This window comes from Artemia franciscana, chromosome 20 (assembly GCF_032884065.1).
Source record: "Artemia franciscana chromosome 20, ASM3288406v1, whole genome shotgun sequence".
In the NCBI taxonomy this organism is placed as follows: domain Eukaryota; kingdom Metazoa; phylum Arthropoda; class Branchiopoda; order Anostraca; family Artemiidae; genus Artemia; species Artemia franciscana.
Window position 1 is genome coordinate 11053507 of NC_088882.1, and position 18582 is coordinate 11072088.

An 18582-nucleotide genomic window follows, 5' to 3' on the forward strand; every position below is an offset into this window, starting at 1 on the left:
TTAAGACTGGTGTCAAGAAGACTAACAAGATAGTGTGGAGTAGATGTCTCCTTCAAGTTTTCGTACTGCTTTATGCCAATTAGTTCAGGAATCTGAACTCTCGTATGTTTTTGAGAACTGGGGCCAGGGTGATTGGCTGTGCTCTAGTAAAACCGTTCAGGCCTCCCATCTTCGGAGTTCCAGGGATTAGGTGGTTTTCCGAGGGGGGGGGGACATTTGCACATTGTTAGCTAGGTTTTTATCAATCTTATTGGCTGTCTGTTCAGGCGGTTCATTCAGAAGAAAATCAAGGTTCTTGCACGAGCGACCCCCTATTTCTTTCACTTTCTGTTTTAAGCAGTTTAGTTCATTCTTACCACAATGAGAAGTAGCACGATATATTTCTGTTTTTATTTTTTTACGAGGGTTAAGGCATCATCTTTCTTTCCAAGGCGAAAAAGTCTTAGTTTCAAATGGATTATTCATTTTGTTTTTTCATTAGTGTAAGATTTATCTGAGGAACATACCTTCTTGGTAACCTCTGGGAAACATTTTCAGTAATTTGTCATTGATTCTGTTTGAAACAAACTAACCTTTGAATTAAGATTTACACATGACACAACATCATCCCAACGCGATGGGAATTATTGCAGTTGATATCTTCTTAGTTTTTTAATTTCTAGATCACGTTAATGGAGTATATGATTATCTTTTTTTTTGTCATTAAGAAATACGTCAACTTGCTTTTTCAAATCTCCTATGGCTTCTTGATGGTTTAAATTATTCTCTAACTCTGAATTGTATTTACCTCGGAGGTCAGCAAGTTGTTTGATATATTTAACTCAGTCAGTACAAGGGGGGACTTAGGAAGCTGTTTTTTTTTAACTGATTTTGGGGTTGTTGATTTTGTGACTGACTTGGGATTACATGGTTTAGACCCGGGGAGTAGAGACAGTGGAGTTAAAGGAGGTTCAGGATTATCATTCAGAGAACGGGGGGACTGGCAGTTTAAACATAACCACTCACTGTATTGTTTTCTCTCCCCAATAGAAATACCTGCACACTTAGGATGAAACCTTAATTGACACCGACTGCACTGCACCGTTTCACTAGCGGCACAAAGCCTGCACTCTGGGCATGTGAATTTCATGGGCCTTGACATAATAGTAAAGCAAATAATCCAGATTATAAAACTCGGAACAAGTCAATGACTTAGTGGGGATTATGATAACTTCCAAAAGATGTTTCAAAATTTACCCAGCATACATGTTTACACGTCAAATGTCAGAAAAAGATTGAAACTATATACTATGTGTATAAGTCCAAATGTAAATACTGTACAGACTGAAAGCCGTATCAGACGGTTTCAGCTTAACCCCCTGAATTTTATGTGCATCTTTGTCCGTAATTCTTGTTTTCACATTCGGTGTCGATTGCTCTGCTAGTGCTCGTGTTGAAACAATTATCAAAAGGGAAAATTGTAAAATGCTTACTCTTATCTTACCGCGTTGATTCTTTTTTCTTGAGCATCACAACCGAAAATGGCTTACCTTACATCAGACTAATCTTATTACACCCTTATTTTGTGCGAAACCTTGTTTTGTCACAGTATTAGATAACTTAAGTGGTTTACTTGAGTCATAAAGAAAAAGAACCGTGAGAATAATTTGGTGCAACGCTTATACACGTCCTGTGTAGTGAAGATACCTTACAACGATCCTCACAAGTGTCGCTTTAGTTTGATCTGCCAACAGTGATAAACATGGGAACATTTTACATCCATTCATGGCAAACAAAAGTAAAAACAAAATCAGAAACCAAATCAGGCTAAAACCGTCTACAACGCGCATAAAGCACTTATTACATTCATTTGGGCCTTTTTCTACACCAGTGATTCAGCGTTGTCCAGTGATTTTACTGTCTGAGTTTGAACAACATATATCAGGAATTTGTTCCTGGAAGTGACGAGATTATGGACTACGCAACCCCTTCACAGGGCCAAATTCTCAGCAGTAAAAACAAAGAAAAGTAATATTATCACTTGTGACGAAAAACAAAATAAAAAACCACCCAAAATCCTTAAACAGACATAAGCCACCTTCCTAACTTGCAAACAACTTCTTAAGTCCATTTAGTTTTAATGATGCGTCAGTGCAACGAGTAGATCTACTTGAAAGAGCAGTAACTGGCACTGGTGTGGACAAAATGAATCTCCAGTGCCATCTATTGTTTGGTGTCTCTTAGCGTTCTTGAGTGTAATTATATGGCCAAACTAATTTAGTAGAAAGCGTCTGATCTCAGTTTAAGAAAAAAAAAAGATTTAAAAGATGCTAAAAAGGTCAAAGGCTAGATAGCGCTAGTAGTTTTTTTTTGTCAACACTAACACAAGTTTTCACTGTCGTAACTTACCTAAACCATTTACGTCAGCATTTAACAGATGCTTGTATCAATTCAACGATTTTAGTCAACACTCTTAAAAGAAAACTGCATTTTATTTGAAATAAACCAAACATTCTAATTGAAAGATTCACACAAATACGCCTTATCGAGTTTAAACTGGTCGGGCTTGCAAAGTATATCGAACTTGTTGGTACCAAGCGGAACATTGGTTCCAAAGATGATGTTCTCAGACACACCTGAAATGAAATATACATGTACTCAATAATACGTGTATACATATATATACATATAAATATATATATGTATATGTATAAGTATACATGTTGTAGATTTTTAATTGTTCAGGTTGCGGGACAAAAACTTCTTTTTATTCCAACGACTTATCGTTTATAACACTTGTAAATTTTTGTTTTTCGGTCTACCTCTAGATAAGTTTTTCATACTAATATGTCTTTCCATACTTTTCAAAGAGTCTTTTCAAAGATATCCGATTATTGAAGCATGTCCGATTTCTAACACCGATTGTCTACTAAGCTTCAAAGTTTCGGTTTTCTTTTTAAGGTTTTTGAATTGTTGTAATCCCTTGTTAAAATATTTACAAATATTTTTGCAATTACCAGTTTTTGGCACTTTAGACAATTTAATGTCTTTTCATACTGTCCCTTTTCAAAGATACTTGATTATTCAAGCAAGTCCGATTTCTAACAACGATTTCTACTAACCTTCAAAATTTTGGTTTTCGTTTTTAAGGTTTTATAATGTTTGTAATCTCTTGTTAAAATATAAAATACAAATATTTTTGTAATTACCAGTTTTTTTTTCTCTTTAAGCAATTTAATGTAAACTTCTCCATGCATGAAAATCCTCAATTTTTCCACATAAGTGCGACAAAGTATGACAACGTTATTGTAATACTGATGTATATAAAAATGACGTAAATCCCATAAATATTTTTTTCAATAATTAAGTCATTTAACGAATTTTTTCAAACTTCTGACCTATCTAGATCATTTTTTTTTTAGGCCAGAACATCTCAGGATGCCAGTTTCCCCTGAAAATGTGGAGCCATTTTCAAGAAAAAAATACATACATACATAAATACACAACTATTGCTCACTTATAATATATGTATATATATATATATATATATATATATACTAGCTGTTGGGGTGGCGCTTCGCGCCACCCCAACACCTAGTTGGTGGGGCGCTTCGCGCCCCCCCCCAAGCCCCCCCGCGCGCGTAAGTCGTTACGCGCCATATTAGTTACGCGCCATTGTAGTTGTGTCCCTGTGTCCCACCTGTGAATATAGATAGATTTATATATGTGTTTCAAACTACGTAAAAATTGCGAATATACAACATTCTTGGCTTTCCCACTACTGGGAGCTTTCCGTTTCCAATTGCCAGCAATTGATCTGAAAATGTTTGACCAGAGTCATCGTTACACAGACAGACAACTTATTTTTATATATATAGAAGAGATATATATATATATATATATATATATATATATATATATATATATATATATATATATATATATATATATATATATATATATATATATATATATACATTTTCTTTTTAGTTTTTTTGTAGTTTTTACCTTTTTTAGTTTTTTTCTTCTTTTGTATTTATGCTAAAGCCAAGGTTCAAACCTGGAGCCTCTCGGACCTAGAACCTGAAACATAACGCTTTACCAACTCAGCTACTTCGGCTTGAATACATTCGTTTTGAGCAGCTTCCTCGGGTGTTGCCATTGTAGGTTCTTCAGTCATTTTACAATTAGAAATTTCTCTTTCAACGGTCTTCTTACAATGAAAAATTTTTCTTTGAACGATATTCTTAAATACCTGTGTCCTGGTCGTCATTTATATTCCCTGTGTCCCGGTCGTCATTTGTGCCCCGGTATCCCAGTCTGTAATTTCTCTTTAAGTGTCCCGGTCGTTATTTATATTCCCTCTGTCCCGGTCGTCATTTGTGTCCCGGTCTGTAATTTCTCTTTGAGTGTTTTTTCTTTTTAGTATTTTTTAGTTTTTTACATTTTATCTTTTTTCAGTTTTCTTTTTCTTCTTGCCATTGTAGGTTCTTCAGTCATTTTACAATTAGAAATTTCTCTTTCAACGGTCTTCTTACAATTAAAAATTTGTCTTTGAACGATATTCTTAAAAACCTGTGTCCTGGTCGTCATTTATATTCCCTGTGTCCCGGTCGTCATTTGTGTCCTGGTATCCCAGTCTGTAATTTCTCTTTGAGTGTCCCGGTCGTTATTTATATTCCCTCTGTCCCGGTCGTCATTTGTGTCCCGGTCTGTAATTTCTCTTTGAGTGTTTTTTCTTTTTAGTATTTTTTAGTTTTTTACATTTTGTCTTTTTTCAGTTTTCTTTTTCTTTTTTATTTTTCAGCTTCACTATGAAATACATATCGCCGAACCTTTGTTTTTTTTAACTAAAATCTGGTAGGCATTGATGCCCTTATCCAAGTCAAAATCCCAAACCCAATCATCATCGCTATCATTTTCAGTTTTGATATGTTTTGACTCTCGCTGTCCAAGTGGATCTTCATCTAACTGCGCGGTTTTGCGTTCTTTAGCCTCAAACCTGTTTCCTTGCCGTTCTTTTGATTCCTCGGCACGCTTTCTTTTCTGACTTTCTCTATCAGCAGCAAGTTTTTTGGCATAGACTCTTTGAGCATCTTCATCGGCTTTTGCCATTGTAAGTTCATCAGTCATTTTAAACTTAAACATTAATAGATTTCTACGTGAACATATATGTCTTAAATACCATTAATGACTTCACCGTCAAAGCAAAAATGACGACAACTAATTTCATGACGTCAGCCGACACAGAAACATGACGTCACCTGATCCACAGATCCACAGACAGACAACTTATTTTTATATATATAGATATATATATATATATACTAGCTGTTGGGGTGGCGCTTCGCGCCACCCCAACACCTAGTTGGTGGGGCGCTTCGCGCCCCCCAAGCCCCCCGCGCGCGTAAGTCGTTACGCGCCATATTAGTTACGCGCCATTGTAGTTGTGTCCCTGTGTCCCACCTGTGAATAGAGATAGATATAAATATATGTTTTTAACTACGTAAAACATGCGAATATACAACATTCTTCGCTGTCCCATTGTCTGTGCATATAAATAGATTGTCAGGTTTACTGACTCTTGAACATGCAACATATAATTGTCCATGGGAAAAACAATCCGTATTCAGATCTATACCTCATTATTCTAATGATGTGTCCCTGTGTCCCGGTCGTCATTTATATTCCCTGTGTCCCGGTCGTCATTTGTGTCCCGGTGTCCGAGTTTGTAATTTCTCTTTGAGTGTCCCGGTCGTCATTTATATTCCCTGTGTCCCGGTGTCCCGGTCGTCATTTGTGTCCCGGTGTCCCGGTCTGTAATTTCTATTCGAACAATCCCTGTGTCCCGGTCGTCATTTATATATCCCGCCTGTGCCCCCGGCGTCCCCATTGTAGTTGTGTCCCTGTGTCCCGGTCGTCATTTATATTCCCTGTGTCCCGGTCGTGATTTGTGTCCGGGTGTCCCAGTCTGTAATTTCTCTTTGAGGTTCCCGGTCGTCACTTATATTCCCTCTGTCTCGGTCGTCATTTGTGTCCCGGTCTGTAATTTCTCTTTGAGTGTTTTTTCTTTTTAGTTTTTTTTTTAGTTTTTTACCTTTTTTCTTTTTTCAGTTTTCTTTTTCTTCTTTATTTTTCAGCGTCACTATGAAGTACATATCGACGAACCTTTGTTTTTTTTAACTTAAATCTGGTAGGCATTGATGACCTTATCCAAGTCAAAATCCTAAACCCAATCATCATCGCTATCATTTTCAGTTTTGATATGTTTTGACTCTCGCTGTCCAGGTGGATTTTCATCTAACTGCGCGGTTTTGCGTTCTTTAGCCGCAAGCCTGTTTTTTTGCTGTTCTTGTGATTCCTCGGAACGCTTTCTTTTCTTACTTTCTCTATCAGCAGCAAGTTTTTTGGCATAAACTCTTTGAGCAGCTTCCTCGGCTGTTGCCATTGTAGGTTCTTCAGTCATTTTACAATTAAACATTTTTCCGTGAACAAATGTCTTAAATATCTTTAATGACGTCACCGTCATAGCAAAAATGACGACAACTAACTTCATGACGTCAACCGACGCAGAAACATGACGTCACCTGATCCACAGACAGACACACAGACAGACAACTTATTTATATATATATATATATATATATATATATATATATATATATATATATATATATATATATATATATACTAGCTGTTGGGGTACAATCCGTATTCAGATCTATACCTCATGATTCTAATGATTGCCCTTGAGCTTTGTTGATGGTGAATGCTAATCGAACATTCCCTGTGTCGCCGTCGTCATTTATATATCCCCCTGTGCCCCCGGCGTCCCCGTTGTAGTTGTGTCCCTGTGTCCCGGTCGTCATTTATATTCCCTGTGTCCCGGTCGTCATTGGTGTCCCGGTGTCCCAGTCTGTAATTTCTCTTTGAGTGTCCCGGTCGTCATTTATATTCCCTGTGTCCCGGTGTCCCGGTCGTCATTTGTGTCCCGGTGTCCCGGTCTGTATATACATTCGTTTTTGAATTGGTCTTTTTTTTAGTTTTTAGTTTTTTACCTTTTTTTAGTTATACCTCATGATTCTAATGATTGCCCTTGAGCTTTGTTGATGGTGATTGCTAATCGAACATTCCCTGTGTCCCCGTCGTCATTTATATATCCCCCTGTGCCCCACGGCGGCCCCGTTGTAGTTGTGTCCCTGTGTCCCGGTCGTCATTTATATTCCCTGTGTCCCGGTCGTCATTTGTGTCCCGGTGTCCTGGTCTGTATATACATTCGTTTTTGAATTGGTATATGATGAAATAAATTTTTGTGTTTTACCCCTTTTTAGTTTTTTTTTGTTTTTACCTTTTCTTTTAGTTTTTTTAGTTTTTTTTTCTTTTTAGTTTTTTTTTTGTGCAGCAGCTTCCTTTTTGGAAGCTTTTTTGAGCAGCTTTTTTTTGTCCTCGGCTGTTGCCATTGTAGGTTCTTCAGTCATTTTACAATTAAACATTTTTCCGTCCACGATCTTCTTACAATTAAAAATTTGTCTTTGAACGATTTTCTTAAATACCTTTAATGACGTCATCGTCATAACAATGACGCAACTAACTTCATGACGACATGACATGACGTCACTCGACAGACACACAGACAAATAACTTATTTATATATATATAGATATATAAAAAATAAGTTATAAGTTTGTGTGTTTGTCCATGTTTTGTGTTTGTCCGCATATGTGTGTTTCCGCATATAACGTCTGAAAAATAAAGAAGAAAAAGAAAACTAAAAAAAGAAAAAAAAACTAAAAAAGCTAGAAAACTAAAAAAAAGAAAAAAACTAAAAAACAAAAATTAAAAAAAAAAGTAAAAACTAAAAAAAAGGAAAAACCTAAAAAGAAAAAACTAAAAAAAATCAAAAAAGGTAAAAAACTAAAAAGAAAAAAAGCTAAAAAAACTAAAAAAGTTACAAAACTAAAAAAAAGAAAAAACTAAAAAAGAAAAAAATTAATACATGTTTGCTTTTTTTTGTATGTTTGAGGGTTTGCATATGACGTCTGAAAAATAAAGAAGAAAATGAAGTCTAAAAAAGAAAAAAAGGTAAAAAACTAAAAAAAATAAAAAGAAAAAAACGAAAAAAACTAGAAAAAGAAAAAACTAAAAAAGGAAAAACTAAAAAAAAGATAAAAACTAAAAAAAAAGAAAAGCTTAATAAGAAAAAAATAAAAAACAGAAAAAAACTAAAAAAGAAAAAAAGAAGAAAAACTAAAAAAAAACTATATATATATAAAATATAAAAATAAGTTGTATAAATATATATATATATATATATATATATATATATATATATATATATATATATATATATATATATATGTGTGTGTGTTTTCCCTAAAACATATGGAGCAATTTTCGAGAAAAAATAGATAAGTACATAAACACAGAATTATTGCTCACTTATAAAATTGGTATATATATATATATATATATATATATATATATATATATATATATATATATATATATATATATATATATATGAGTGTGTGTGTGTTTTCCATAAAATAAAATAATATGTTTTCTTTTAAAATGGAGTCATCTTCAAGAAAAAATACATAGATATATAGAATCCATATATAGAAGCCTGCCGCGGGCCGAAGTACCAGCACCAGCGAAGCGTTGCCGTCGGATCCCGGCATTCGGCCCGCGGCAGGTTTCTATATTTGCATTCTCACTGTCGCTTGTTTTCTAAATTAAGACAATTTGAGCCTTTTCTTGATGCTATGACGTCCAAACGGGCCTTAAATTAGAAGTAGTTCCTTTGTGAAATTATGTTTTTTTACTAGTCCTTTAACTTTTGCCTCGGCTTGTCTTCTATCAGTATGAAAGACATATCGCCAAACCTTTTTTCTTTTAATTGTCCAGATGTGGAACAAAAACTTCTTCTTTTGTCTACGATTTATCTAGTCCAGTTTTTTTTTATTTTCAGAAGTATGGTAGACATTGATGACCTTACCCATGTCAAAATCCAAAACCGAATCATCATCGCTATAATTTTCAATTTGTTTGGTTCGTTTTACCTCGGCTTGTCTTTCGTCATTATGAAATACATATCGCCGGACCTTTGTTTTTTAACAAAGTTATGGCAGGCATTGATGACTTTTTCCATATCAAAATCTCAAACCCAATCATCATCGCTATCATTTTCATTTTGACACGCCTCCGCTGCTCTTCTAACCACGTGTGAAATTGCTCTATTTTCATTTCTGACACGCTCCAATTGTCGTTTTTGCATATCTTCCAACCGCCCGTGTCTTTGTTCTTCATTTTCATTTTTGACACGCTTCTGGATTTTGATCTTCCATCCAATTTCTCTTCCACCCTAAATTGTTCTGAGCCTCACTTGACTCTTTAAGACTTCTCGTGAAGTACCTAAAATTTTTATATGTTTTCTCTCTACTATTTCTCTTTGTGACCTCTTTCTCTCTATAGCCTCTTTCCAGCCTATTCAAGGAAGTCCCGTTTTTCCACTTGACCTTCAAAGGAGCAATTAGACAATCTCTCAGGAAAACATATGGCGCATATTCCTTTACCTTTCAAATTGTCCATACTAGACATATACCCATACCCGACCACTGTCCCCGTAGCTCAAGACCGTACCCGGGGAGGTGTTAGGGGGCTTGACCCCCTTCCCCCCCAAAAATGTTTGTCTGACACGTAAAAACGTAACGGATATAAACAAATTTTGCGTAGGTTTTTTAGCCTTTTTTTTGCGTAAGCCCCCCTTCCCCCAAAAAATCCTTGAGTAAAAAACCCCCTGAAAAAAACCCTGGGTACGGCCCTGCCGTAGCTTCTAGTAGATTAAGATAACAAAATACGAGCGATGAATATTCATGAAGGTACTGCACCAAAGACAGTACTTTTAATTGTACCAATCAACTCAACATGAACATTCACTACACATATCTCATTTATTCTTTTTAGCCACTGGTCCCCTTATCATACAGATAGGGCTAAATCATGAGATACAAATACGGGAAACTGATAAGAGGGGATACTCTGATGCTGAGATATGGGTTCGATAAATAGTAGTTCTATTCACAAGTGGATCATTTAGCTTTAATTGTATGTTGGGGTGGGATGGGGGATGAATCAATACACTCTTGGTTAAGGCTCAGGCTGCATAGGATCATTAACACCCCCCCCAAAAAAAAAAACAACAACAAAAACTTATGGTTCGTAGGGGACCAATGATGAATTTTGCCCCTTCCTCACCCTTGTTACATTATTTTCAAGCTTTCAGACTCTTTCTTCCCCCACTATGTCCTCCATCTTAACATTCAATTCAGGGGAAATCTCTGGCTTGTATCTACTTCTAGCTGGAATTCTGTAATTTAGTGACGTCCAAAAATGAATTGGTTGAAAAGGTATTTCTGAATATTCTAACCAACTATAAAATCAGAAATGGCTAAGTGAACGAGCGATTCTGGCAGCCAAGAATAAAGACGTCCACGAAATCAACAATATTATTTTGACCAAGATTCGAGACCAGGCAGTCCTTTACAAGTCAGTCGACACAGTTCTGGAACCAAATGAAGCGGTTAATTATCCATCTGAATTTTTAAATTCCCTGGATCTCCCAGGGTTTCCACCACAAGTGCTACAACTAAAAATAGGCGTACCAATAATACTGTTACGAAATATCAACCCACCAAAGCTTTGCAATGGCACGCGACTTGCCGTAAAAAAACAACAATGGAAAACGCAATAGAGGCAACAATCTTGACAGGGCCTTTTGAGGGTGAGGCTGTTCTTATTCCTCGCATTCCCTTGATTCCAACGGATCTGCCTTTTCTATTGAAAAGATTGTAATTCCCAATTCAATTAGCATTTGCAATCACCATCAACAAAGCTCAAGGGTAATCATTAGAAAATGCGGTATAAATCTTAATATAGATTGTTTTTTCCATGGACAATTGTACGTTGAATGTTCGAGGGTCGGTAAACCTGACAATCTATTTATATGCACAGACAATGGGACAGCGAAGAATGTTGTATATTCGCAAGTTTTATGTAGTTAATTTGTATTGTATATGTATATCTATCTATCTATCTATCTATCTATATAAGAACTAGCTGTTGGGGTGGCGCTTTGCGCCACCCCAACACCTAGTTGGTGGGGGCACTTCGCACCCCCCAAGCCCCCCCGCGCGCGTAATTCGTTACGCTCCACATTAGTTACGCGCCATTGTAGTTGTGTCCCTATGTCCCACCTGAGAATATAGATAGATATATATATATATATACTAGCTGTTGGGGTGGCGCTTCGCGCCACCCCAACACCTAGTTGGTGGGGCGCTTCGCCACCCCCCAAGCCCCCCCGCGCGCGTAAGTCGTTACGCGCCATATTAGTTACGCGCCATTGTAGTTGTGTCCCTGTGTCCCACCTGTGAATATAGATAGATTTATATATGTGTTTCAAACTACGTAAAAATTGCGAATATACAACATTCTTGGCTTTCCCATTGTCTGTCCATATACAAAGCCGTATGTACTAATAATGACGTCATATGCAAACGCTCTTTTTACAAACAAACAAACATGCATACACACAACTCGTTTGTATATAGATAGATAGATAGATAGATACAATACAAATTAACTACGTAAAACTTGTGAATATACAACAGTTTTCGCTGTCCCATTGTCTGTGCGTATAAATAGATTGTCAGGTTTACCGACCCTCAAAGATGCAACATACAATTGTACATTGGTAAAGCAATCTGTATTAAGATCTATACCGCATTTTTCTAGTGATTGCCCTTGAGCTTTGTTGATGGTGGTTGCAAATGCTAATCGAATTGGGAATTGCAATCTTTTAAATTGAAAAAGCAGATCCGTTGGAATCATGGGAATGCGAGGAATAAGAACAGCCTCACCCTCATAAGGCCCTGTCAAGATTGTGGCGTCTATTAGGTTTTCCATTGTTTTTTTTTTTTACGGCAAGTCGCATGCCATTGCAAAGCTTTGGTGGGTTGATATTTCTTAAAAGTATTATTGGTACGCCTATTTTTAGTTGTAGCACGTGTGGTGGAAACCCTGAAGGATCTATGGAATTTAAAAATTCAGATGGATAATTAACCGCTTCATTTGGTTCCAAAATACAAATTAACTGCGTAAAACTTGCGAATATACAACATTCTTCGCTGTCCAATTGTCGCTGCATATAAATAGATTGTCAGGTTTACCGACCCTCGAACATGCAACGTACAATTGTCCATGGGAAAAACAATCAGTATTAAGATCTATACCACATTTTTCTAATGATTGACCTTGAGCTTTGTTAATGGTGATTGCAAATGCTAATCGAATTGGGAATTGCAATCTTTTAAATTGAAAAGGTAGATCCGTTGGAATCATGGGAATGCGAGGAATAAGAACAGCCTCACCCTCAAAAGGCCCTGTCAAGATTGTGGCCTCTATTAGGTTTTCCATTGTTTTTTTTACGGCAAGTCGAGTGCCATTGCAAAGCTTTGGTGGGTTTATATTTCTTAAAAGTATTATTGGTACGCCTATTTTTAGTTGTAGCACGTGTGGTGGAAACCCTGAAAGATCTATGGAATTTAAAAATTCAGATGGATAATTAACCGCTTCATTTGGTTCCAAAACTGTGTCGACTGACTTGTAAAGGACTGCCTGGTCTCGAATCTTGGTCAAAACAATATTGTTGATTTCGTGGACGTCTATATTTTTGGGTGCGAGAATCGCTCTTTCACTTAGCCATTTATTATTTTTATAATTTTTTAGAATATTCGGAAATACTTTTTCAATCAATTCATTTTTGGACGTCACTAAATTACAGAAATCAGCAGGTAGTTGTATACGTCCTGAAATTGAGTCTACTGGGAGCTTTCCGTTTCCCATTGCCAGCAATTGATCTGAAAATGTTTGACCAGAGTCATCGTTTTGCAATCGGACACGCATATTTGTAGTTAATTTTAATGTTTTTACGTGTGCCCATAAATTAGAATTTTTCAGGCAAGCATTCATTTCGTCTGCAGGAGTTGATCTAGGTATTATAGGTAATGTTTGCCTGAAATCTCCCGCAAGCAATATTAATGTGCTGTCAAAGGGTTTCGACTTCCCTCGCAAATCTTTCAAGCATTGATCCAGAGCCTCGAGCGATTTTTTGTGTGTAGTTATAAATTTCTGATGTAAAATCAAAAGTCATATCTGACGTCTCTAACTGTTTTCGATGGAGTATATCTTCGGACATTTTTGACTTATATTTTTCCCATAACACTGTAGGAGCTGATGGAGAGCAAGTTGTTAAAATGATGCCAAACAATGCACGAATTTGACTTGGGGTTGACGTTTCGCACGCGTCATTGATGCAGTTATCCCAGTGTTGGTCATTCTCCAATAAATTCAGAGCTTGGCATGCACTACGGTAAGTGTCATGTATAGTACCATTTACAGTCCTCAAATACTCAAAGGATGTCGGACCGGGTACATTCACCAAAAGCAGGCGTAGAAAGAAGCATTCATGTTGATTGGGGTGAACGGTGTAGAGTCTTCCTATCGTGGTATCTTTGAAGATGGTAGGTTGGCCGTCGACTGACTTACCCTGTTTTCGACGTTCAAATACTTTATTTTTAGTATTCCACGTGTAATACGAAGGCACTTCAGTATACAGCAGTTTTTTTTGCAAAAGAATCATTTTTGCAAAGCGAAAAAAAAGCTGTTAATGTTGTATCCGGTGGATTCAGGACTCTTTGTTGCACGTTGGTTTCCGTGAAATAAACACGTTGACCATTCTGTAAATGTACCGCTAAGTGAACAACAGCTGGACTACGTTCATGTTTCGGAAATGAAAGAATTCGCCAAACAGCTTCATTACTGCTTATGTATCTTCCAGCCTGATATTGTACGATTTCATCGAAATCTTTGATTTCGGGCTGCAAGCCAAAAACTGCCATGTCACTGCCTTTGTTGACGTATTTACATATGTATTTGATTGCCTTTACGGAGTTACAGTATTCAACGTTTATGTGTGCATTAAATGTTTTTGATAATAATGGGGAATATGGAACAACCCACTGGTTATCTACTTCGATGGTGGTACCGTTACGCTTCTTTATTATTGCTGTTTTACCGCCATCTTCAGTAGATCTTCTTCTATATTGTGGGTAACCATCATTGCCAGTAATTGTGTTTGATACTAAAAGTCGAGGATATTGCTTTGTGCACCTTCCTTTGGCCATGCATGGTGAATTTTCGTTCAGTGCACCGCAAGGTCCATGTATCATATTTTTTACAATAATATCATGTAACCCCTTATCGACATTTTTATCAGGTATTTCAGCGGAAATCACATCATCAATTTCGTTCGACGTAATTTTTTTATGTAGCCAGATTAGTATATGTGCGTGTGGCAAACCTCGTTTTTGCCATTCCACTGAGTACATCCAGCATCGCACTGACCCAAACACTTCTAGTTTTACAATGTAGTTTATCAGTGATTTCAACTTTTGCCGGAAGACACGGGCCGTAATGTCATGCCTATGAACCGCCGATTGTCCTTGAAGTAAAAGCTGCAGTATCTCGTCCCAAGATTGATTACATGTAAATGTAATAAATAAATCTGGACGACCATAGAGACGAACATACGCAATAGCATCTTGAGCATATTCATGCATATGACGGGGACTGCCAGCATATGACGAAGGTAAAATTGTTAATCTTCCAACGTTTGTGGTATTACCGTCATTTATAACTGCATCTCGCAAATGAATGTATTATTCAGAGCGGAGCTTGGTCTGATTCAGGCGGATATATAGCAAACGTTCTGATTCAATTTTAGCATACATATCAACGACGAATTGGTGAAACAATTCACGGCATTTTAAAATATAATTTTCTTCATCCTGCCGAATCATTAGTCTATAGGAATAATAATGCATTGCACTGCATTTCTTATTCATTTCTTTGTTAGTGGCTGGATTCATCAATTTAATATTAAAGTGATAGCCGTCGGCTCCATCCCAAAAAATGATAGGATATTGTAGGGCATCGTAGCATCGATGAGTTTCAGCAATTCTTAACAACTGAGCGTTTTGCTTAAGAAGAATAATATCTCGAGGTAAAAACTGATCACCGACCATAACGATTGCCACTTCGTCGATAGTTGGAGCATTGTATCTACGCACATGTTGGCCAGGAGGCGTTTTGTCAGCGGAAATAACAATTTTATGCGTATCAGTAGGCATCAAATCGATGGCTGTTTTGAACAGACGCACTAAATTATTATTTTCGTGGAAAAGATGTTGCAATTGGGAAACGATTGTCCTTTCAACGTTGGGAGAAATTTCGCAACGTGCATTCAATTCAGAATTTCTATCACTGATGAAGTACAATTGTAAAAATTTATGATTCTCGCCTGAGAATGGTAGAAGGGACCCTGCTCTATGATAAATTTGCCCTTTTACTTTGAAAGTAGACATAAATTGATCTGGATTTTCGATTTGGGCTCCAAACGACGTCATTTGGAAACATGAGTTGTATTTTCTGATTTTTGACAAAAAACGCTTAGATTCTGACGTAGTTCCAGTAAGGAAAGTCTTCAATGGCTCTGGTGGTGCAGCCAATAGAGGAAGTTTAACTTTTCCTGAGGCGCAACACATTCCCATTGTTTCACCATTGAATTTCAAGGCCTTGCAATAGGGACAAATTTTAGACATTGTCCCGATTTGAACACATCTACTCAAGCTATAATCATCGACTGGGTTGTACCTGAATGCCAGGCGATAACTTTCAGGTTGCTCTGATTCCTCGGCACGCTTTCTTTTCTTACTTTCTCTATCAGCAGCAAGCCTGATTTCTTGCTGTTCTTGTGATTCCTCGGCACGCTTTCTTTTCTTACTTTCTCTATCAGCAGCAAGCCTGATTTCTTGCTGTTCTTGTAATTCCTCGGCACACCTTCTTTTCTCACTTTCTCTTTTAGCAGCAAGTCTGCTTCCGCGTTGCTCTGGTAGTTCCTCGGCACGCTTTCTGTTCTTTCTTTCTCTATCAGCCTCAAGCCTGTTTCCTTGCTGTTCTTTTGATTCCTCGGCACGCTTTCTGTTCTTTCTTTCTCTATCAGCCTCAAGTCTGTTTCCTTGCTGTTCTTTTGATTCCTCGGCACGCCTTCTTTTTTCACTTTCTCTTTTAGCAGCAAGTCTGCTTTCGCGTTACTCTGGTAGTTCCTCGGCACGCTTTCTTTTCTGACTTTCTCTATCAGCAGCAAGTTTTTTGGCATAGACTCTTTGAGCATCTTAATCGGCTTTTGCCATGGTAAGTTCATCAGTCATTGTAAACTTAAACATTAATAGATCTCTACGTGAACATATGTCTTAAATATCTTGAATGACGTCACCGTCAAAGCAAAAATGACGACAACTAATTTCATGACGTCAGTCAACACAGAAACATGACGTCACCTGATCCACAGACAGACACACAGACAGACAACTTATTTTTATATATGTCCCGGTCGCTTTCTCTTTGAGTGTCCCGGTCGTGATTTATATTCCCTATGTGCCGGTGTCCCGGTCGTCATTTGTGTCCCGATGTCCCGGTCTGTAATTTCGTCAGTCGAAAACATGACGTCATTCAACACACAAACATGACGTCACCCGACAGACCCACACACACACAGACAACTTATTTTTATATATATAGATGTGTCCCGGTGTCCCAGTCTGTATATACATTCTTTCCTTTAGTTTTTAGTTTTTTACCTTTTTTTCAGTTTTTTTAGTTATACCTCATGATTCTAATGATTGCCCTTGAGCTTTGTTGATAGTGGTTGCTAATCGAACATTCCCTGTGTCCCCGTCGTCATTTATATATCCCCCTGTGCCCCCCGGCGTCCCCGTTGTAGTTGTGTCCCTGTGTCCTGGTCGTCATTTATATTCCCTGTGTCCCGGTCGTCATTTGTATCCCGGTGTCCCGGTCTGTATATACATTCGTTTTTGAAATGGTATATGATGAAATAAATTTTTGTATTTTTCCCATTTTTTTCTTTTTAGTTTTTTTTTTGGTTTTTACTTTTGTTTTAGTTTTTTTTTCTTTTTTCTTTTTAGTTTTTTTTTATTTTTATTTTTTTTAGTTTTGTTTTTCTCCTTTATTTTTAATTTTTTTCCTTTTTTTCTTTTTTTTTCTTTTTTATTTTTTTTTAGTTTTTTTTATTAGTTTTTAGTTTTTTTTTTCTTTTTAGTTTTTTTGTAGTTTTTACCTTTTTTTAGTTTTCTTTTACTTATGTCCTGGTCGTCATTTATACTCCCTGTGTCCCGGTCGTCATTTGTGTCCCGGTGCTTTGTTGATGGTGATTGCTAATCGAACATTCCTTGTGTCCCGGTCGCTTTCTCTTTGAGTGTCCCGGTCGTCATTTATATTCCCTATGTGCCGGTGTCCCGGTCGTCATTTATATTCCCTATGTACCGGTGTCCCGGTCGTCATTTGTGTCCCGATGTCCCGGTCTGTAATTTCGTCAGTCGAAAACATGACGTCAGTCAACACACAAACATGACGTCACCCGACAGACCCACACACACACACTGACAACTTATTTTTATATATATAGATAAGTTGTATGTATGCATGTTAGTTTGTTTGTAAAAAGAGCGTTTGCATATGACATCATTATAAGTATATAAGGCTTTGTATATGCACCGACAATGGGACAGCGAAGAATGTTGTATATTCGCAAGTTTTACGTAGTTAAAAACATACATATGTATATATATATACTAGCTGTTGGGGTGGCGCGAAGCGCCACCCCAACACCTTGTTGGTGGGGGCGCTTCGCGCCCCCTCCAAGCCAACCCCACGTGCGTAAGTCGTTACGCGCCATATTAGTTACGCGCCATTGTAGTTGTGTCCCTATGTCCCACCTGTGAATATAGATATATATATATATATATATATATATATATATATATATATATATATATATATATATATATATATATATATATATATATATATATATATATATATATATGTTTTTAACTACGTAAAACTTGCGAATATACAACATTCTTTGCTGTCCCATTGTCTGTGCATATAAATAGATTGTCAGTTTTACCGACTCTTTAACATGCAACATATAATGGTCCATGGGAAAACAATCCATATTCAGATCTATACCTCATGATTCTAATGATTGCCCTTGAGCTTTGTTGATGGTGATTGCTAATCGACCATTCCCTGTGTCGCCGTCGTCATTTATATATCCCACTGTGCCCCCCGGCGTCCCCTTTGTAGTTGTGTCCCTGTGTCCCGGTCGACATTTATATTCCCTGCGTCCCGGTCGTCATTTGTGTCCCGGTGTCCCAGTCTGTGATTTCTCTTTGAGTGTCCCGGGCGTCATTTATATTCCTTGTGTCCCGGTGTCCCGGTCGTCATTTAAATCCCCCTGTGCCCCCCGGCGTCCCCGTTGTAGTTGTGTCCCTGTGTCCCGGTCGTCATTTATATTCCCTGTGTCCCGGTCGTCATTTGTATCCCGGTGTCCCGGTCTGTATATACATTCGTTTTTTTTTTTAGTTTTGTTTTTCTCCTTTATTTTTCATTTTTTTCCTT

At 37.2% G+C, this 18582-nt stretch overlaps 1 protein-coding gene across 1 annotated transcript in view; it reads right to left on the minus strand.

The window, feature by feature from the left end:
• Positions 1 to 2452: 2452 nt before the first annotated feature.
• Positions 2453 to 18582, minus strand: part of LOC136039751 (DNA-directed RNA polymerase III subunit RPC1-like) — a 96416-nt gene continuing 80286 nt past the window's right edge. The window contains exon 15 of the mRNA XM_065723600.1: positions 2453 to 2615. Within this exon, the coding sequence (XP_065579672.1) occupies positions 2494 to 2615 (122 nt within the window). The 3' untranslated portion in view covers positions 2453 to 2493. The remainder of the gene's footprint in view (positions 2616 to 18582) is intronic.